This window comes from Galeopterus variegatus, unplaced genomic scaffold (assembly GCF_000696425.1).
Source record: "Galeopterus variegatus unplaced genomic scaffold, G_variegatus-3.0.2 Scaffold1028, whole genome shotgun sequence".
NCBI classification, from domain to species: Eukaryota; Metazoa; Chordata; class Mammalia; order Dermoptera; family Cynocephalidae; genus Galeopterus; species Galeopterus variegatus.
In genome coordinates this window covers 250,554-272,980 of record NW_007727139.1, presented here as the reverse complement: position 1 = coordinate 272,980, position 22,427 = coordinate 250,554, and the positions used below count along the sequence as shown (strand labels likewise).

The window sequence follows — 22,427 nt, the reverse complement described above, 5'->3', positions numbered from 1 at the left end:
GTAATTTTGTATTCATCAACCAACCTCTCTCTATTGCTCCATGTTTTTGGTCTTTATGTGAATGGGATCATAAAGTATACTCTCCTTTTTTCTCTTTTTCTGGCTTCTCCCACCCCTTCTCACGTTGGTGGGGTCCACCCGGGGCACCGTGAGTGGTTGCAGTGCGTCCTCTTCGCATCTGAAAGCGCCGCACTGTGGGGCACACCTCAGTTTCTTACCCTTCCATTCCTCACGGGCATCTGAGCTCGTGTGTATTGACCATTGCTGTGGTGCTGCTAGGAACATTCTTGCATGTGTCATTTGGTGCACTTATGTCTGCATTTCTGTGGCTTTTTATCTGCAGATAGAAAATACCCACACATTTGTCTTTTTGGTCCTTGAAAATGTCTTGGACCAGCGGAACCCTTCACTTCAAACTTCCCTGCCAGGCGAGGGCCTTCCAGCTTGCCCAGTAAAGCCACTGAATCATAATCCATGGTGATCCTGGGCGATTAATTCTGGCGAGATGTATCATAAAGCTGTAAATTAATTACCACTTATTGCCTGGGCGAGTCTCTCTCAGTGTGTTTGGAAATAAAATAGGAAGAACCATGTGCATGCGTGCATGTTATTAAAAAGCCATGTTGGCTCAGCGTCTGAAGCAAGGACAGGTGTTGGCAAATTGCTCCAACCTGCTTCGGTCTCCACCTGGGGTTGGAGGTGTAACGGGGCATGTTTGAGATTCTTCCAGGGCCTAGCTGTCCTGGTGGCTGCCTCCTCTATGGTGGGCCTCCAGAGCGTCACCACTTATAAAATGGGGTCCTTGTGTTTGCTCTTTTGGGCTCCTTTCACAGTTGAGATGGGAGGATGGGAAGCAGGGGTTTCCAAATTGTGTAGGACATTGTCCCCGTAAGTGCTTGAGATGACTTCAAAGAGTCTAAGGAGTCAGCTTTAAATAACATCAGCTTACACGGGCTTCGGTTTTTCATTCTCTTTCCCTCCTTCCCATCACCTCCAAGAGAAAATCTCCTTTCTCTTGGTGCTGACAGGGCTTGAAGACCTTCCTAACATGCACCAATGTGTCTTTTTTTAACAGTGAAAGAACAGATTTCACAGTCAGCCTTGTACAGGTAACAGCATCTAGGTAGAACTTACAGTATTCATTGGCTTCCGCTGTATTTATTCAACTATTTACCTTCTCATTGTGGCAAGTGTTTGCCAGTTATGGCATAAATATAAAGCCCCTTTGTAAAATATAGGTACTTTAGGAAGGCAACAGCAGTTGGTTCAAAGAAGCACATTAAGTTGTAGTGCAGGGGTGCAAGGACTCTGAGGAAAATGAAATCAGACGTCAATAAAATCCCAGCTTTTATTTCAAACCAATGCCCAGCTTTGCTAAGAAATGCAGAAATAATCCAGAAATGTGAGGCCGTGAGATGCACCAAAGCATGAATGCCGTCACCTGGCTGGCCACGAGGCAGGGGCGGGGTTGAGGGAAGATCTCCTGTTTGCTTGTTTTTCCTTCCTTTTTTTCTTTTTCTTTTCTTGAGGGGAAATTCATGTAACAAACTTAACCATTCTAAAGTGTATAATTCAGTGGAATTTAGGACATTCAGTGTTGTGCAACCATCACCTCTGTGTAGTTCCAGAATGTTTTTATTGCCCCAAAAGGACACCTGCTCCTCATTGGCAGTCAGCCCTCCTCCCCCAGCCCCTGGCAACCACCAGTCTGCTTTCCGTCCTGCTGGATTCTCCTGTTCTGGATCTTCATGAGATTTTGAGAGAGGGTCAGTCGTTCACTGTTACGCATTGTTCAGCAGGCCTGTTGTCCATTGTGATGCAGATGAGTTGGCATTTGCCCTGTCAGGTGGGCCTCACGTCTGTGTGTGTGAACTCTTGAGGGGCGAGTCTGTCCCTGTTCATGCACACTGGCATCCGCCCTGCAGCCCGGCTGCTGGGAGAGAAGGGGCAAAGCAGGCGTGTCTCCCACCCTCCCGTGGATGTCAGGGAGACCCGGCCACAGGAGTGCACACCCCAGCTCTCGGGTCATCAGCTGCAGAAGACAGTCCAGGCTACTTGGCTTGGCACTCAAGATGCCTGCCCCTACACTCAAGTTCAAATCTGGCCTCAACTTGGCTTTTTATCCTCACCTCCTGTAATTCTCCTTCACACACCTACTGTCCCATATGTGCCATGCATTTCCCACCTCCCCACACCTGCTTCTGCTGTCCCTCCCATCCGCAATGCCGTTCCCTGACCTTCTCTGCCTGGCATCTCTTAGAGACCATCTTCTCTTCCTTCCTTTGGCCCCTCTCACCAGAATCAGTGGCTCCTACTTCGCCACTCATCCAGCACAGAGCCTGTCCCTTGCTGTGTCCCAGAGCCTGGCCTCTTTACAGAACAAAAAGGGCTTTTTCCCATCTGGTTATTGATGTTTATGTCTTGTCATCATCTTGGGGGGGTCTGCAGACAGCGGCTCTGTCTCACTGTGCACCCAGCAAGGCAGGCCTCTGACATGCCGCCAAGCTCTCCTCATCTGATGCCTCCTCTCTGCCCCTCTGCCTCCTAGATGCGCCCTTGTTTCTCTCCCATCCTCACTTCTACAACGCCGACCCGGTCCTGGCAGAAGCTGTGCTCGGCCTCCACCCTAACCAAGAAGAGCATTCCTTGTTTCTGGACCTCCACCCGGTGAGCTCCCCCATCTGCCTGTGGGTGGGTGGGTGATGGTTTCCAACAGGTGTGCCCTTGGCTGCCGCCCCCCTCACCCCCCCAAGCACAGAGCTGGTCCAGGGTTGGGTGATGGGAAGCCAGGCTTCCTTTGGCATTGATGGCTTCTCGAATATTGAGCCATCAAAGGTGCTTACTTTACCCTGACTCCATAGTTCAAGGATTTTATTATCCCTTTATAAGGTTCTATAAAAGGGCCATAAGACAGTAAATTAATTAGGACTTATCAGCCTGGCGTGTCTCCTGCAAATTAATTAGTTGGAAGCAGCCCTCTGGCTGTGTCAAGATATCGTAAATATCTTTAGATTCCAATAAAAGCCTGGAACATCTTGCAGACTAATTAGGTTCTGGGGAATTTGTCCCATGTGAAGTTCCCTCTCCACGCAGGGACTAGGAGGATGTCAGACCATGCATGTGGCCTCCCCGAGGACATGACTTCAGTGGGTGCCTCTTCTCTCGGCACCTCTGTTCACTGTGAAATGTGCCCAGTTGGACTTGGTGGCTTCTACCATCGATTCAAAAATTCTGTGGATTTCTGTTTCCTGAGTGGATATTCGTGGTCTCCCTTATAGGCCTTTGAAAAAATACCATTTTTTTAAATTGAAAAATAAAAATTGTACATATTTATGGTATACAACATGCAGTTACGTTGTATGTATACATTGTGGAATGGCTAAATCAAGCTAATCACGTACTTATCATCTATCTGTGGTGAGAACACTTAAAATCTTCCCTCTTAGCAATTTTCCAGTATACAGGACATTGTGAGCTATAGTCACGAAGTCATACAATAGGTCTCTTGAACTAATTCTTCCTGTCTAACTTCCCTTCTATATTTGACCAACATCTTCCCAACCCACCCCCCACCCCCAGCCCCTGGTAACCACCATTCTACTCTCAGCTTCTATGAGCTCAACCTTTTTAGATTCCACATATAATTGAAATCATGCAGTATTTGCCTTTCTGTGCTTGGCTTATTTCACTTAGCAAATTGTCCTCCAGACTCATCCACGTTGTTGCAAATGACAGGATTTCCTCCTTCTTTAAGGCTGAATAGTACTCCGTTGTGTATATGCACCACATTTGCTTTATACACTATCTGTTAGTGGACACTTAGGTGACTCCATCTCTTGGCTATGCGAATAGTGCTGCAATGAACACGGGGGTGCAGGTGGTTCTCTGACGTGGTGCTTTTATTTCCTTTGAGTACATACCCAGCAGTGGGATTGCTGGATTGTATGGTAGTTCTATGTTTAATTGTTTGGTGAACCTCCATACTGTTTTCTGTAATGGCTGTACTCTCTCTAGAGCTTTTGTGAAGCTCTTCTGCAGACCCTGTTCCACACCATTTTCGTTTGTCCTCCCCAGACTTTCTTAGCAACTTACTGGACACCCCGAGCCTCGCCCTGGCCTGCAGCTCTCCACCTTCTCTCTCTTAGTCTATTTTACCACCTCTCTTGCTCTGCCGGCTTTTGGAGAATTCCACCATGAACCTAGACTCTTCTGTGCTCTCACTGGTAACTTGCATTTTAGTGCATGTATTTTCTTTTTTCCCCCATGTGGAGAAAAAGGGAGTGAAGTTTGGGAGGCCAGAGAGTGGCAACCAGCTGCCATGCAGTGGCCACATCAGCTGGTGCCTCCCACTTCTCTCCTTCCAGGTCAGCTCCAGGCAGGCAGGCTGAGGAAGTCGCCTCTCGTGTTTTTGTTGTTTTTCTGGGTGTGTCCGGGAGGAGGATCATGGAGTCAGTTAGCTGCCTGCTGGGCATTAGCCTTGGAAACCCAGTGACTGCTTCTGTGTGGCTCCTTTTCTGCTCCTCAGTCTGGGGGAGGGTGGGGAGACAGGAGGCCAGGTCCAAGCTGCTGTTCTCTGGGGTGCATGGAACAGGCAGGGCTCTGCCTGCTAAGTGGTGGCTGGACAATAGCTGGAGACGTGAGCCAACAAGGGCCTGGGACAAGTTTCTTGGGGAAGAAAGTGGCCCAAGTGGAGACCCCAGACTTTGGAGTGTGTTCTAGAAAGGGGAAGAGGGTGACAGGTTGCCTTGGGGTCCCCAAGACCACCCTAGGTTTGATGATTCAGTAGGAGGACTCACAGGACTCAGCTTTTGGTGGTGCTTGTGGCTAAGATTTATTGCAGCAAAAGGACACAGAGCAAAATCAGCAATGGGAATGAGCACATGGGACGAAGTCTGAGGGACACCAGGTGCAAGCTTCTGGAACCCTCTCCCTGCAGGGTCAAACAGAATGCACTTAATTCCCCTAGGACCGAGTGTGATAACATGTGAAGTGTTGTCTACCGGGGAAGCCCACTACAGACTCAGTGCCCAGGGTCTCTAGTGGGGGCTGCTCACATAGGCATCCTCTGCCTGGTCTGTACCAAAATTCTAGACTTCCAGAAGGAAAGCAGGTGGTCAGCATAAGCGACATTGTTTGTACAAACAGTCTAGGGTCAGTGAGCCCCTCGCATCCCAAAACCCGAGTTCCCAGATGTCAGCAGAGGGCCAGCCTTGCAAGCAGCCTAAGAAGGGCAGGTTCAGGCCTGCTCTGGGAACTCTTTCTACACACGGGTGATCTCGTTCCCATCCTGCCAGGTTCTCTCCCCAGTCATGGGAGCAAGGCCTTTGCCACAGGGGCTGGGAAGGCCCTCTCCCGATGGTGTACGTGATGATAACTCAAGCATTTGTAGCCCCGAGTGTGGCTGTCTTGCATACCTTATTTTGCTCCTGCAAAAATTCTGTGAGCTGGGTAGATTTAGCTGCATTTTACAGAAGAGGAAACAAGTCTCAGCTAAGAAGAACCAATCATGGTCCTCTGACCCCAAACCTAGGTTCCTTTCCCCTATAATTTCCTGGTTTCATTCTGGAACCACCTTCCTGATTTTGGTGACATATGTGTACCACTTCTGTTATTTCCTTAAAAAAAAAAATCATCTCATTAAAAAAATATTTTTCTACACACAGGAAGCTTCCCGTTAATAGTTCGAATGGGAGATTATAAAACTCTCCAACAAAAGAAGACAACCAGAAAAATAAATAGGGAAAAAAATATTATGAGGCTCCATGTAAAATCCTGTTGCCTGCCTATGGTGCTGAGCCTGAGGCCAGCTCTGTGAAAAATGGAGATTCCGTGTAGGTGTATAGAGGCTCCAAAGACCGTAAGAGCTCCTGACTGAGATTCTCTCTGAAATGATCAGGAAAAGCTGGGAGTGAATTGAGAAGAGATTCTCACCCATATTATTTAGTATGGAGGTTGTGAGAGAGAATCTAAAAAATGTCATTCTGCACTTTGGGAATCATTGTCTCAGGAGATGACGTTTAATTATCATGAAATGGATTTGTTTTTTTCCATCCTGAGAGAGGCTTTAAAGAGAGGCCCCCTGGAGGTGGTGGACATAGACTGTTTGGGAGGCATGTGGGTTTGGAACCCACAGAGGAGATCCCAGTGCATGTGCACAGCATTCCTAGAGCAGTGGACTCCCCCAAGGGGGTTTGACGGTGTCCTTAGAGCGCGAGGGCAGCTGGGCCTCTCACTGTGCTTGTTGCTGCAGGTCACCGGCATCCCCATGAACTGCTCCGTGAAACTGCAGCTGAGCCTCTACATCAAAGCCATCAGAGGCATCGGGTGAGTGGGGTCTGGGAGCTGGGGCTGTGTGGCTCATTCAGAGGTCAGGGGCTCGGGACTCCAGTGGTCACAGACTCTGGCAGTGCCCCTCAGGAACCAGGGCAGCAGGGAGGGAGATGGTCTTCCTGGAAGTGGAATCCAGCCCCTGCCATCTTCTCCATGACAGGGGGTTATTAGCCCTGGGCCCAGGTCTGACTCAAATCTTGACACCCTCCCCAGAAACCACCCCCCTTTTTCTTTTCTTTTGAACATTTCCCCGTAGAATTAACCAGAATCTTCAGGCCAAGCTGATTCCCACTCAACAGAGTGGCAAAAAATGAAAGCCTGGCAAAATCAAGTGTTTGAAAAGGGAAACTTACCAAATAGCATTCTTTTTTTTTTTCCTTTTTGTCTTTTTTCGTGACCGGTAACGGGATCGCAGCCCTCAGTGTCGCGCCCGTACCGGACTGCGACCAGCAACGGGATCGCAACCCTCGGTGTCGCGCCCGCACCGCACTCAACCAGTGAGCGGACTGGTCTCTATATGGGATCCGAACCCTCGGCGGGAGCACTGCTGCCCTCCCAAGCGCCGCACTCTACCGAGTGCGCCACCGGGCTGGCCCCCAAATAGCATTCTTAAGTTTGACTATTCACTTTACTGGAAGAATTTTTTAAGCACTGGTTTTCTTTTCTTTGATTTTTAATATAACAGCTTTATTGAGATGTAATTCACATACCATAAAACTCACCGCCCCCTTTTTTTTAAAAGATGACCGGTAAGGGCCGACCCATGGGGCACTCGGGAGACCAAGGCACTGGGAGCGCAGCGACGCTCCCGCCGCGGGTTCAGATCCTATATAGGAATGGCCGGTGTGCTCACTGGCTGAGCGCAGTGCGGGCGACACCACACCAAGGGTTGCGATCCCCTTACCGGTCACGAAAAAGACAAAAAAAAAAAAAAAAAAGATGACTGGTAAGGGGATCTTAAACCTTGACTTGGTGTTGTCAGCACCACACCCTCCCAAGTGAGCTAACCGGCCATCCCTATATAGGGATCCAAACCTGTGGCCTTGTTGTTATCAGCACCACACTCTCCCAAGTGAGCCACGAGCCAGCCCTAAAACTCACCCTTTTAAAATGTACAATTCAGTGATGTGTAGTATATTCACAGAGTTGTGCAGCCATCACCAGAGACAATTTTAGAACATTTTTGTCACCCCAGAAAGAACCCTGTACGCATTAGCACTCCCTTCTCTGTCCCCCTAACCCCAGGCAACACCTAATCTACTTTCTGTCTCTATATATTTGCCTATTCTGGGCATTTCATATAAATGGAATCATGTAATATGTGGCCTTTTGTGTCTGGCTTCTTTCACTTAGCAGCATGTTTTCAAGGTTCATCTATGTTGTGGCATGTGTCAGTGCTTTTTATGGTTGGATAATATTCTGTTGTATGGATAGATCACATTTTATTTATTGGTTGATGGACATTTGGGTTGTTTCTACTTTTTGCCCATTATGAGTAATGCTGCTATAAACGTTCATGTTTCTGTGTAGACATATATTCTCATTTCTTGTGGGTATAGACTTAGGAGTGGAACTGCTGGGTCATACGGTAACTATGTTTGACTGTTTGAGGAACTACCAGATTTTTCCACAGCTACTGCACCGTTTTACATTCCCACCAGCAGTGCAGGAGGTTCCCATCTCTCCACGTCCTCACCAACACTTGCTATAACATTACATTTTGATAGAACTGGGTGAGGCAGGATACTGATTTGTCCTTAGGTCAGTGTCTGTACTTAGCATATTTGAAATGGTTTCATTAAAAAGAAAATCCCCCTAGAAAGATTCCTGGGTTTCAGGAATATGAGCATCTATTCAGCTTTGTCAAATGCCTCTCAGCTGGAAAGAGCAACACTTTGTCAGAGAAGGGCAGGGGATAATACCTGCAAACTCACTTCCACCCTTGTGTTTTATTTTTTCATCTTGAGGCTGCTGGGGGACGAGAGGGGGGCGGTTCTCAGTAGGTTTGTGGGTAGTGAAACAGCACCAGGTCTGGACGAGGCATTTGCAGTCCAGACTCCCACTCTGGTTGGACCCTTTGGCCCCTGGGTGTTGATTCAGATGCCACCAGGTGATTTGGACCCAGGCAGGTGACCTGGACAGAGGAGCCCAGCAACTGGGTGGGGCTGGGCCCAGGGTGCAGCCTCTGCCCAGTACTAGTTGACCATTGCTTCCTGGGGATGCGAGCCCAGTGTGGCCACATTCTCTGCATTTTTCAAAAGGACCTGAAAATCTGGATTTTAACAAGAGCTCTATCAATTTTCACCTGTCGGGAGGTCATTCAGATTATTGACAAACAGTACATATGGGCACTGTACTGTGCCTGTTGGTGACTTTGGACCTGGTTGCCATGGGCCACTAACCCCACCTCTCTGGGCCTCACAGCTGCCCGACCTTCCCTGCAGACTGACAGCCATGGTCGCAAGGGAAGTTGTCTCAGCAGCAGGAATTTATTGCCACCTCTGAGGGCTGGCGAGGGATGGCTGTGGAAAGGTCTAGAGGTGCAGCTGTCGGGAAGCAGAGCTGCTGTGTTGTGTCAGAAGGGACTTTTGTACTCTTTGCTCACTAAAGGCAATGGCACATTGCAAGATACTTGCATTTAATTTTCATCAGTTCTTACGAAGCCTTTCCAAGAAAAGCTGGAAAGTGAGCAGTCCCTTCCACTGTACGAGGGCATTTCCAAAAGTTTGTGGAAAAATAGGATCGAAAGATAATAGGAATCTCTCCAGGAACTTTCTGAAGACCCTCTTATTTCCGTAGTGTTTTCCGTGTCTTTCTCATCTGTCGGTGACCCATATCAACCCATTTCACTGCGCAGACTCTACACAGTGGCTGCCTGCGTGAGTGCCATCTCTCCTCTGTACTGCTCTCTGCCTTCCTTTAAGCAGACCCAAGAATGGTGAAGTTACTCAATATTTGTCTATTTGTTTGCTGGTATTTAATAACAACAATAACTGTAACAATAAACTTATGGGGCACTTTTATATGCCAAGAAGAGAAGAAGCCTGAAAAGCACCAGGCAGCAGGGTGCCCACCGGCCAAGGTCCCGCTGCTCCAGACTGGGTGTGAGTTGCTGTATTAGTTTCCTATGACTGCTGTAACAAATGACTACAAAATTAGTGGCTTAAAACAACACGCATTTATTTTCTTATAGTCATGAAGGTCAGAAGTTTGAAACGGGCCTCACTGGGCTGAAAACAAGGTGTCAGCAGGGCTGGTTCCTTCTGGAGGCTCTAGGGGAGATTCTATTCCTTGCTTTTTCCGGCTTCTAAAGGCTGCTCACCACCCTTGGCTCCTCCATCTGACCCTCCATCTTCAGAGCCAGCAGTGCAGCATCTTCCTGTCTCTCTGCCTCTGACCTCCTGCCTCCCTCTTTAAGGACCGTTGTGATGACATTGGGCCCACCCTAATAACCCAGGACAATCTCCACATCTCAAGATCCTTAACTTAATCACATCTGCATAGTCCCCTCTGCCTTATAAGATCACATTTTCACAGGTTCTGGGATTAGGATGTGGACATCTTTGGAGGGCTGTTATTCTGACTACCACAGCTGCCAAGGTCCAGACTACAGAGACAGAAAGAGGAGCAGAAACCTGGACAGGGCTGGGCTTGGACACAGGAAGTTGAGGAGCAGGGACGAATCTATGATGATCCTCTAGGATTCACTTCTAGGTGACAGTGGTGCCAGCCCTGGCACCACAGGGACCGCAGGGGTAGAAATAGATGAGTGAAGGATTCTTTGGGGTACATGTGAATAACAATTAATAACGTACTACTAAAATATTATTAGTACATATAACCCTAAGTATCAGGTGTCCTGCTACCTAGTGTTTCTCTGACTTCTTTTCTTGGCGTGTAAGAGTGCTCTTTCTGTTCCGTTTCCCTAGTATGTGGCTTTCATCCTCAAGGTTACCTGTGGTCTAAATGGCTATTGGAGCTCCAGCCATTGCATCTGCATTCCAGGCATCTGAAAAGGAAGAAGGGAAAAAGGGTTCACCTTCCAGCTGTGAAAGCTCCTTTTTAAGCAGCCTTGCTAGCCTTCCCAGCTATCCCACATAAGGCGTCTGCTAACGGGCTCATTAAGCAGAACTTGGTCTCACAGCGCCCCCTTGCTGTAAGAGAGGCTGAGGTAGTCTTTTAACTGTGTGCATTGCTATCCTGAATAAAATTAGGGTTCTGTTTCTAAAGGGGATGAATGGTTATCGGATAGGTCACTGGCAGTCCCTGCCATATAGGAGATGTGAGTTTTTAAAAGATTATTATCACATTGTCAAGTTACTCCCTACCAGGGGAGATTCCTTCAACGTTCCACAGTCGGCACATCAATATACCCGTTCACCACGTCTGCACTAGTCGAGTAGTTGCAAATCAAATCCCTCCTGAACCCGGAGCTTACAATCACATGTCCAGAGCTGTATGATGTAAAAAACTGCGGCAAAACTTCTCACCTGCTCTGTCCTGCTTTTTTTCAGACAAACCGGGAAGATTGAGCCCGTGGTCCTGCCACTGCTGTGGTTTGCAGAGGTAAGACCGGGTTGGACTTGGGGTCAGGTACCGTAGTGAGGAGTCAACGTGGGTATTTGAGACAGGGAGCTGTTTGTAAAGAGGGAGGGCTGGGCCAGGGCATCTGGACTGTGGAACATTGTGTATTAGAGTCTTCACACTGTCGAAGCACTTTATGAAACGATCACTTGAGATGGGGAAGACAGGCGCTGTACGAACGGTAAAGTCCCTGGCCCTGGGTGTAAAAGAATTTTGTTAATGTGCACGAGCACTTCTCCTGAGAGGGAGGAAGTGGTTCTCAAGGTGTCAGCTTTTCACTTGAATGTTCTTCTCTCCCAGCTTTTCAGTATTCCTTCTGGCCTACCTCGTTTTATTTTATTTTGCTTTACTATTTTGTATTTAATTTTAATTTTATTTTTCTGGCCTACCTCGTTTTAAGTCGGGGTGAGCTAACGGCCAGGACAGACCACCTCGGAATGTGGGCTGGTGGAAGGCGGAGCTTGCTCCACGCTGTCATTCAGGGAGCCCGGGCCTTTTCCACCTTGAGGCCCCGCCCTCCCTGAATTCAATGGGCGGGGAAAGATGGAGAGTCACGCCCACCTCCCATTGGTCAGAACGCGATCACATGGCCCTGCCCAACTGCAAGGGAGTCTGGGAAACTGGTATTTTCCCAGATAACTAGAAAAAGGTAGTCCTGCCGGGTTCCCTGGAGGACGTAGAGGCTTTAGCCAGGGAGCTGGAGTCGGTGCAGGGGTGAAGGGTCACAGAGGCAGGCGTCGCGGGGTGGCATCTGCGCCCAGGCCTGCAGCCTGAGGCCGCAGCTCATTCGCTTGTCGTTCTGCCTCTGTAGAGCGGGACCATGGAGGGCGAGACGCTGCAGACGTTCTATACCCAGCTGGTGCTGATGCCCAAGATCCTGAGTTACGCCCAGTACGTCCTCCTCGCCCTGGGCTGTGTGCTGCTGCTCATCCCGGTCGTCCACCAACTCCGGAGCCAGGTAAGTGGCCGGAACTGGCAGCCCTTTGCTTTCCTGCTGGGGTGGGGGTTCTCGGCTGGGATCTCCCAACCGCCCCCAGCCTGGAGCCCACCCCGGTGGCGGCCCTGCGTCTCTGCGGGGGCGGGGCGGGGCGGGCACGCTGCCGGCCGGCGCTGCATCTCACATCTCTTGCATCCTGCGTCGCCACTACTCTGCCTGTCCTGGAAGGCCGGGGACCTTCCCTTGGAGGGGCTGCAGGTGGATTTTGAGTGAGAAGACCTGGTATTTGAATCATTTGCTCCTCAAGTCAGCACCTGCTGGATGCCGGGCTGTGTTAGATGCAGGATTGCAGAAGCTGGCAAGACGGTCGAGGTCCCAGCTTAGGAGGAAAGGGGGGCTGGCATACTAGTCTGGGGACAGATGAAAACCAGTAATAAATAAGCAGGAAATATGATAAAGATGATAGAAAACGTGATGGGTAGACCTGGAACCCGACTTTTCTTCCCAATCGCGGGGCGGGCACGCTGCCGGCCGGCGCTGCATCTCACATCTCTTGCATCCTGCGTCGCCACTACTCTGCCTGTCCTGGAAGGCCGGGGACCTTCCCTTGGAGGGGCTGCAGGTGGATTTTGAGTGAGAAGACCTGGTATTTGAATCATTTGCTCCTCAAGTCAGCACCTGCTGGATGCCGGGCTGTGTTAGATGCAGGATTGCAGAAGCTGGCAAGACGGTCGAGGTCCCAGCTTAGGAGGAAAGGGGGGCTGGCATACTAGTCTGGGGACAGATGAAAACCAGTAATAAATAAGCAGGAAATATGATAAAGATGATAGAAAACGTGATGGGCTAGAGCCATGGTGTCCAATAGAAATACAATGTGAACCACGTGCGTGATTTTAAATTTAAATTTTCTAATAGCCACAGGAAGTCAGAAGAAACTGGTGAAATTAATTTTAATCACACATTTGATTTCACTCAAATATATCCAAGATATTAACTTTTCAACATGTAATCAATATAAAAGATATTTTTGCATTTTTCATAGTCTTTGCAATCTGGTGTGTGTTGTACACTTACAGCAGGTCTCAATTCAAACTTGCCCCATTTCAAGGGCTCAACAGCCATATGTGGCTCCCAGACTGGACAGCGCGGGTCCAAGAGGGTTGGGACAAGTATAGATAGAGTGTTAGGAAAGGACTCTCTGGAGAGGTAGAATTGAAGCCTAGATGTGAATGCTCGGGAGGTGCTCAGCACAGAGCCACAGAAAGAATGCTGCAGGTGGAGGAACGGCCAGTGCAAAGGCCTTGAGGCAGGGATGGGAAGGCACACTGGAGGATCTGGCAGGTCCAGGGTGGCTGGAGAGGACGGGGGAGAGGGTCAGGAGCAGGTCACACCCCACCCCGTACTGTAGGATGAGCAGTGTGGAACTGATTCTGGGAGTGAGGGGAAGCCCTTGGAGGTTTTTAAAGTAGGAGCCACTAGATCAGCTGCTGTGTGGCACATAGGTCCTTGGTTGGGAGGGGCGAAAGCAGGGAAACCAGTGAGGAGGCTCAGGTGAGTGAGGATGGAGGCTGAGTCCAGGGTGGGGGTGGCTTATACTAAGAAGGGAGCATAAATGGCAAAAACTCCAGCCCTGGGACCTTCAGCCTGTAGAAGCAGGAAGAAGAGGGGGTGACAGCAGATACCCCTTCTAGGATTGGGGTCATTCATTCACTCACTCATGGCATTCGCTGGCAAACATTTGCTGAGCGACTTTTTTTTGTGAGGCACTGTGCGCAGGTTGGGGGATATGGAAATGACCACAACATGAGGTCTGGAGACCAGGGGCAAGGGAGACCTTTAAGTAAGTCCCTGTAGTCATATGATGACGAGAGAGCTGTGATCCCAGGGCTGCAGGGGCAGTGGAGATGGCTGAGCAGCTGCCGTGGTAGGCGAGGGGATACTGCTCACTGGCAGGGAGTCGGGAAAGGCCATTTTTGAAGGCAGGAACCAGAAAGTCACCCACTCAGGTGGTTATCCTGGGGCCACAGGCCAAGGCCTTGGTGGGGTGTTAGGGCCGCCCCGCTCCCCTGCTGGTCTTTGGGTCATCTCCATCGCCTGCTTTCTTGGTTCAGTGTTGGCAGACCAGCTCTTTCTCCCTCCCCCTTTCTCAGAGGAAGCTTGCGTGCATGCTTGCTTGCTTGCTTGCTGCGGTGATGACAAACCTTCCCGGGCCCTTACCCTGGACTTTCAGACCTGGAACCCGACTTTTCTTCCCAATCCCCCATCCTCTGGGGGAAAAGGCTTCCATGGTGTGAGGTGGCATGGGCAGCCAGGTCTTGAGTCCCCATGAGGGTTGGGTCTAACCAGTCCCGTTGGGTGCCTCTCTTCTCTGTCGCTGCCTCTGTGAGAGCCGGGGCCCAGCTGGGCTGTGACTCCAGCGAGCAAAAGGGAACTCCCTACAGTTTCTTGACTGAATTATGTGGAGAGGGCGGAAGGGACCAGAGGCAAGCTCCCAGCCCTCAGGTACCGCAGGTGTCCACTAGTGAAGACGCACACAGCTGCATATGGGGCTAGGCCTAGCAGGAGGCCGGGACAGCCCTGGCCCTCCGTCCCCTTCTGTCTCTCTCCTAATCATCCATCGGAAGGGGGAAGGGGAAGGAGGTTGAGGAAACACAGGATGTGGAGGCACTGGCTAGGGTCCCCTTCCCTGTTCCCCTCCCCAAATCAGTGTCCCGCCCCTGAATCCGGTAAGAACACTATTATTTTTATTGACAGTGTAGTTCAGTCAGAGGTTTCATCAGAGGCCAAATGATTGAAATGTATCCCGTTATGTATTCTTTTGGCTTAGCAGGATCAGGTTTTATCTTTTTGTCCTGATTGAAAAAGAGAAAAAAAGAATTGCATGCTGGTAAACTCAACCTATTTTAATTTCTCTTCAGAGAAATTTTTCTTCTCAAGTCATTCTTTAAAAAAAAAAAAAATCGAAAGTATTTTAACAAAAAAATCTCTGTTTCTGGTCCATTTAAAATGCCACCTGCTCACTCTACTGATTCTCGGCCAGCTGACCCTGCCCACCGGGGTCTCCCCACCGCGTTGCTACTGTGGCCTGAATTTTCAGGTGGACGGATCCTTTTAAGCTTGCCCTGTCCATCCTTCTGAGCCTGTTTCCTGAAGATGCTTTTATTTCTAAGGGCGACAGCTCCCCAAATCTCAGCCAACTCCAATCATTCAGGGTTGTTGGTCTGTAAAATTCTGCATTTTGCCCGCCTCCTCTTTGCTTTTTGAAAATCGAAGAACCGTGTAAAAGCTTTTGTGTTTGGCTGCAACGTCAACTATAAATTAGCTTGGTTATCTTCTAGGAGAAATGCTATTTATTTTGGAGTAGTAGTAAAAAGGGCTCAAAGGATAAGGAGGCTGTTCAGGCCTATTCTGAATCCCTGATGACATCAGCTTCCAAGGGCACTGTGCTGCAAGAAGCAAGACTGTAGGTGGGTACCAGGTAACGTCCCAACACCCTGCCTCCCCCCCCCACCCCCATAGTGACTAGAACGCTGGCAGCTCAAAACACTTGCAATCCTACATTCCTTCAACCTAAACTTCACCTGGAGTGTCTACAGACTGAAAATACATATTTGTGTATTTTGCTTCCTACGTTTCCAGTGAATGGCAGTGTCTTTGATCCCTGTGGGCAACTCGTGTTCTGTGGGCTGGTGTTATTTGCAAGGTTGTATTAAGAAGGCAGGACAAGGTTTAGGCTAGCCGTTTCTCCAAGCTCTAGTGCAGTAGAGTCCCCTGGGGAAGTTTGCTAAAAATGCAGATCCCTGGGCAGCCTCCTGGAATAGAACCCTTGTGGGGTCCAGGAATCTGTATTTTAATTGTCCCCTAAGGGAATTCTGATGTATGTGGTCCAGAGATCCCTGTTTGAGAAACTTTGGTGGAAATCTGGAATGACTGACCAAGAACAAAGAATTTAGTTTGGGCATCAGTTGAGCACCAAGTATATATCCAGGACTGGGCCTGAGGGTAGGGTTGCCAGCTTGGGCACAAAAAAACCCCAAGAAACAGCAACAGAAGGGTGGCCAGTTCAATCTGGATTTCAGATAAACAATGAATAATTTTTAGTATAAGCGTGTCCCATGCATTTATGGGACATGCTTATGCTGAAAACGTATTCGTTGTTTATTTGAAATTCAGATTTAACTGGGCACCCTGGTTTTATCTGGCACCCCTGCCTGCGGGAGAAGTAGACTATTTTCTTTGGGGGTTCTCTGTTTCCTTGACCAGTTTCCTTTAGGGCTGAGGTCTGGGGAGAGTCACGTCCAGGGTTGGTGTCCCTGCCAGAGGAAGTGACAGGCATGCAGGCCCTATGATTTGGGATTGGGCATGGGTGACTCGATCTATGGTTGTGCCTCTGATAATAGCTGTTATTTTAATTTCTGAAAAATGTGTTACACTCGAGAGCTTCTGGTGCTGGGCCCACTTGGGTTTTAAAGAGCTTTCCTGGAGCCAAATTGCAGAGGCAGGAGCTAGAGCCCTGCTCTCTGGGGCCAGTTGGCTGTCTCCAGTTTGCTTCAATTGCCAGGGCTGGAAGATGAGATAAAGTGGCAAATGCGAAGGGTGGGCAGGGGCGTGTTTGCATTGGCAGTGCTGCCAGTCCTGCAGGGAAAAGGGAGGGACAGCTGTGCCCCAGCCAGGTTCTAGGGGCTTCTATTTATCTGGGAGTAGCAGGGCAGGTTTGACCACGTAGGGGCTGAGCATTAACATAGTATCTTCTGAAGACAGGGCATCCTCACTGGTCACTCCTTTCCTTCTTTTTTGCTGAGGATTCCTCCAGGATACATTTTGGCTGTGTATAGTTTGGTCCCATCAGTGTCCCTGCCTCCTTCCAGCCATGACTCTGTTCTGCAGAAACTTGCTTGGTGTTCTCGGGGTGCAGGGTGGGAGGTCCTGAGGCGTAGAGAAGGGAGTTACTCACTTGTAGCACAGACAGAGCTGGTGGTTGGGAGGCCAGAGCCCCACGGCTGCACCACCTGGACATGACCAGGATGTCCTGCCATATCCCTCCCCACTAACTAAAACAAAACAAAACTGGAGTTTCCTCCTCATTTTGCTAACAGAATCCAATTTTCAAGTTATTAAGGAAGTATTTGACCTAAAGAGATTCTACTCCCGTGCCTTCTGGAAGGCAGCTCAACCCCCACTCCAGATGACACCCTCAACCCCCAGTCATGTGTATTTGGGGACTAAAGCATCCTCTAGTGGGCTGGCTACAGCCTGGGGGACAGGCACCTGGGAAGTGGCTGGCAGCCCTGCAGACCTGAAATCTCTGCAGGCAGCCTCCATCCCTTGCAGAGTCCTGTTCTGAGTCTCGGGCCTGGCTCCCTTCACCCTGCAGTGGGTGTGGGGGTGGCCCCAAGGGGCTGCCTTGCTTGTGTGTGGGGGGGAATCAGGGCCTCCAGAACCCAGGAGGGTATTTTTATATGGATAAGAAAAAGACAGCCCCTCAGGGCAGATGAGGCCTGCTGGAGGGCAGAGGACTTGGCGAATAGTGCCCTTGTGCAGTGCTCAGCCCAGACAGCTGTGCAGGGTGGACCTTCAGGGAAATGTCCCTGGACATTTTTTTTTACCTTCTCATAGATCCTTCTCCCATTCTAAGTCCTCTTTCCTCAGTTAAACAGAAGTGGAAGGGAGGAGGAGGAGGAATCTGTTTCATGTTTTGGCCTCTCGGGGTTTGTTACACGTGTCTTTCCTGGGAAAGACCCGGGGTCCGTTTACAGCCTGGGGGTAGTTTCCCCTTTTTACTTTTGAGTGCGACTTTGTCAAGTCATGGCTGTTCAGGCCCACATTGCTGAGGTTCTGGCCACCCCTGGTGTCCCAAGCTGCCTCTTTGTAGTGGTATGGGGGGAGGGGCTGGTCTCACTCCACCTGGCTCAGTGCAGGAAACCTTAGATCTGTCCCCAGAGGGGGAGGAACCAGGAGTCCCCCACCCCCTAAGCCCTCTGTCTCCCTGCTGTCCGGGTTTGTGAGCACGCATAGGTGGCGGGGGCGTTCGGGGGGTTTCCAGCCCCAGCGAGGCAAGGAGGACTCTGCTCTTCAGGGGAGGGCAGGCAGGGGGCTTCGAGGGACAAAGAGTCACCCCACATTCTTATCATCATAGTTATCTTTATTTTTAACTTTTTTAAGTTGAGAAATTTAAAAAATATATAACCAGATAAATAATAGTATCTGGGTTTCCTCTCGCCCAGACTCAACAATTAGTTATTAACATTTTGTCCCATCAGTTTCACCTTTTTCCTTTATGTCCTTTTCCCTCTCTCCCAAGTCCCGCTGCCCCCTGCACCCCCAGAGGCAACCACTGCGAGGGATTTGGCGCGTGGCTTTTTTCCCCCTGCACATCTGTATGTAGGCACCCATGGACAATAGGTGATTTTTAAACATTGGGTCTAAGTGGTGTCATGCTGCATGTGTCACCCTGTGGCCAGCCCTCCTGTCCTCGTGTTGTTTGTGTGAGCTGTCCAGGTTGACACCATCCTATGACTGCAGTTTAAAAATGTGTTCTGTTGATGGACATTTAGGTGGTTTCCAGTTTCTCTGTGTTAACAGTGTTGCCCAGAAGCCCTAACGCCTTGCTCCGCCCTTCTCACTACTTGGCAAGTCTCTTTGGGCCTCAGTTTTTTGGGCCCTTCTGGAAGGGGTGGAGGCAGAGCCAGATGGCATTTAGTGAGGCCAGGAGGCTTTTGTCATGACATTTCAGAAGTCTGTAGGTCACTCCAGCCTTTTCTCGAGCTTGACAGATGCTGCTGCAGGGACGGGAAGCGGGAGGTGTCCGTGCTGGTAGGGATGTGGGTGCGGGGACAGGGGTGGGACCCAGGTGGGGTGTGAGGGCCAGGTTTGGTAACCCAGCTTCCCCTTTGTCCACAGGGTCCCAAAGAAGCTGTGAGCCAGCCAAGCCTGGCGGCTCAGCCGGAACAGCTCCCTGGCCCCTACACCCCGCTTCTTCAGGACTCTCCCAGCGGACAGCCCGCCAGTCCCAAAGCCTGAGCCCCCCGGTTGCCACACAGCTGTCCGCACACATGCACACACGCCCCTGCACGTGTACACACACATGTGTACAGGCATGTGCAGACACACTCAGGGATGGAGCTGCTGCTGAGGGGACTCCAGAGGAGACTCATCAATAAGCACTGTTCTGGAACCTTCTCTCCATGTGACCCACAGGCCTGACCCTCAGGTGCTGTGGGCATGGCGTCTCCTCCTTTGGGTGAGCCTGGCCCATCCCACACAGGGCCCAGGTGCTTGACGACATATACCACCTGCTTCCCTCCCTGTTGGGCGCAAAGCAGTGTAGCCCCGGCTTGGTAGCTTGCCTACAAAGAACACGCCATCTGCTCCACCGTCCTGGAATCCCAGGCTGGGAATGCAGGCACAGGGCCCTGGCCAGGAGCTGTGGCTACTGTCTACCTGCCTTGGCTGGGGCCGTGCGACTTCACACAGGCCTCAGAAAACCATGTGGCACAAGACACACCTGCACCAGCCCCACAGCCTCCTCCACCCCCAGCAAGTCTTCCACCTCAGGTTTGGGTCACCACACTGAGCTGGCCACTGCCTAGCCAGGGTGGCGGCAGGCTCAGCCCTGAGCTGCCACTCACAGTGTCCCTCAGCTTTTAGGGGCCAGGGTGGAGGTGGAGAGGCCTTGGGGGCCTGTCCTCCCCTAGCCGAGTGCCTCCCCCGTCACCCTCTGCCTGCTGCTCCTGGCCCCTGGGGCAAGCCCTCGTCTCTTTTCTACCTTGAGAGAAATGAGTTTTGTTATCTTTTAAAAATAACTCACTATGGAAGTAATAAATCTTTTAAAAAAGTGAATGCTTGAGTCTGTGACAGCCCGTTTGCCACAGGAGGTGGTGAGGGGTGGGGGTGGGGGCTTCCCAGCAGTTCTGGGCAATTCTCGTCGTCGTCAATAGCTCCTTTCTGATGGCTGCCAAGAGCGTTTCTCAAGGGGCTGATCTGCAGACTTGTCTTTCTGTGGATTTTAAGTTTCAACTTTGTACCTGTTTAAAATTTTGTGTAACTATTCCATGAATACCGTTCTTGTTTAGAAGTAGATCCAAGTCCTTTTTGGACACTCCTCTGGCCCCCAAGGTATCCGTCTTGTGAGCTGGAGCCTCTAGAATGTTTTCTGAGTATTTACATACAGTTCGAGGTGCCTGCAGGACGTACTAGCATTGTTCTGCGGCTTTGCTGTTTCTTACATAAATGGCAGAAAAGAGTACTGGTTAAGACAATGGACTGGAGCCACCTAAAAATTTTCATCTTAAGTTTAAATAGTTGCAATGGATGTACTGTCATTGACATTTAAAAATAAAGCCATTTCATCACTGTTTTAAATGTGCCTGATAGGATCTAAATACAATGGTGAGATGATACTGTTGAACATTTAAAAAAAAATACATGAGCAAGCTCTTTTATAGTTAGGAATTTGATGCCTTTTTCCCCCCTTGAACTTGTATTTCCTTTCTTCTCCCCCCCCGAATTTTATCTACATGTTATATATTTGATGCTTTTTCATTTTTTATTAACACTTGATTGTACTTCTCTGCAATATAAATATCTGTATAAGTTGGAGTGAACGTTTTTATTATTTCTTATGACCAGAAAGGTTAGTTTTTGGCCTGGTATCTTAGTCTGATTGGGCTGCTGTAACAAAATACATAGACTGGGTGGCTTACACAACAGACATTTATGTCTCAGTTCTGAGGCTGGGAGTCTGAGATCAAAGCACCAGCGTCGTGGGTTCTGATGAGGGCTGCTTGCTGGCGTGCAGCTGGCCACCTTCTGTGTCCTCACAGGGCCTTTCTTCGGTGTGGGGAGAGGGAAAGAGAGCATGAGATTGGTGTCTCTACTTATAAGAACAAGAATCCTATCAGGGTCCTACCCTTATCACCTTGTTTAATCATAATTACTTCTTCAGCGGTCCCATCACCAAATATAGCCAAACTGGGTGTTAACAGCCTTAAATATAGGAATTTTAGGTTGACACAGACATCCAGCCCATAACATCTGGATTGCCATTCAACTATAAATACACAATTGATCAGAACAGTGTCATGTTTTTGTTTGAACTTGTTTTGTTATATATACCAAAGAAATAAGGCTGGCTGGTTAGCTCAGTTGGTTAGAGCACCACTTTGTAACACCAAGGTCAAGGGTTTGGTTCCCTGTCCTGGCCAGCCACCAGAGGAGAAAAAAAAGTCATATCTTCTTGCTATTAAAAAAATAAAATTTTATTGAAATCTGTGTCCTTTTTAATGTGTTTTATATATTTTAAGATTCACATAAAGTATATTTGTGTGTGTGTACAGTTCCATGAATTTAAACACATGCATAGATCTAAGTAACTACCACTATAATTAAGGTACAGAACAATTTCATCATCCCCCAGAATTTCCTTGTGCTTCCCCTTTAAGGTGAAGCCCACCCCATGCCTAACCTCTGGTAGCAAGCTAGTTTTGACTTTTCCAGAATGTATGTCTGAAGGTAGACCAACAGCAGATTGTCCACCTAACTGGAAAGGTATCTCGAGGCCGAACAACAAAATAGGCCATTCCATGGAATGAAACGAGGAACTTTATTCCAGGGTAACTTACATACAGGGTAATGGATCAGGCAGACAGCGACCCAACGGCACATGCCAAGCTTCTCTCTGTGCTATCTCAAGGCCAAGTTCAGGTTTACATAGGCAGTTCATAAACAAGCTTAACGTAACTAGCTCCAAATGTTGATGCAGGTGGCCAGGCTGTCTTATTGCCGCACTGGTACTTAATCATTCCTTCTTTATAGTCAGCAGGTTGTTCCTACCAATTGTTCAAACTACCTTTTCTCCTAGTTACTATGTAACTTTATGGGCAAATCTCTCACAAATACATAAAAAGCTTCTGGTAAGGGCCCAAGATGGAGTCAGTCATGCTCACAGTCCCATAAATGTCTCGAATAGAATCGTGCCATATGTAGCCTTTTGAGACTGGCTTCTTGCACTTGGCATAATGTCTTAAGATTCATGCATGTTGCTGCACGTAGCAATAGTTTGATTTCTTTTATTGCTGATTAGAATCCTGTCATATGCATATACCACAGTTCTTTTAGTCATTCACTGATAGAAGGACATTGAGTGTTTCCAGTTTGGGGCAATTATAAACACAGCCTGCTGTGAACATTTCATGTGCAGATTTTTGTGTGAACATATAATTTTATTTTTCTTGGCTATATACCTAGGAGTGGGATGGCTGGGTCAAATGATAACTCTGTAATTTTTTGAGGCACTGGCAGATAGTTTTGGTATTAGTTGGACCGTTCTGCATTCCTACCAACAATGTGTGAGTTTCACCACATACTCTCCATTTTCAGTTTTAAAAAGTTTTAGTCGTTCATAGTGGTACCTCATGGTGGTTTTGATTTGCTTAGAAACACATCTCGCAAGGAGAGGAGCTGCACTTCCTCTCCTCACCTACCTGACTCGCGTACCCATGAGCAACTATTGCCTACTGCCGGGATGGGACCAATTTTGTCATGAAGACTTTGTAGACAGAAGTGCAGAGAAGCCTTG

General features: G+C 49.1%; 1 protein-coding gene across 4 annotated transcripts in view; it reads left to right on the top strand.

Annotated features, from left to right (window-relative positions):
• Positions 1-22,427, top strand: part of SCARB1 (scavenger receptor class B, member 1) — a 210,589-nt gene that overhangs the window by 57,514 nt on the left and 130,648 nt on the right. For 2 of the 4 annotated variants that reach the window (XR_550609.1, XR_550610.1), the window contains exons 8-11: positions 2,549-2,667; positions 6,251-6,324; positions 10,845-10,896; positions 11,726-11,872. Coding sequence is in view for 2 of the 4 variants with exons in the window: in XM_008574286.1 (XP_008572508.1) it covers positions 2,549-2,667; positions 6,251-6,324; positions 10,845-10,896; positions 11,726-11,872; positions 15,190-15,318 (521 nt within the window). In the remaining 2 variants the exon portion in view is untranslated. Of the gene's footprint in view, positions 1-2,548; positions 2,668-6,250; positions 6,325-10,844; positions 10,897-11,725; positions 11,873-15,189; positions 15,319-18,751; positions 20,444-22,427 lie in introns of those variants that run through there. The other 2 variants (XM_008574286.1, XM_008574287.1) reach the window with 2 other exon arrangements.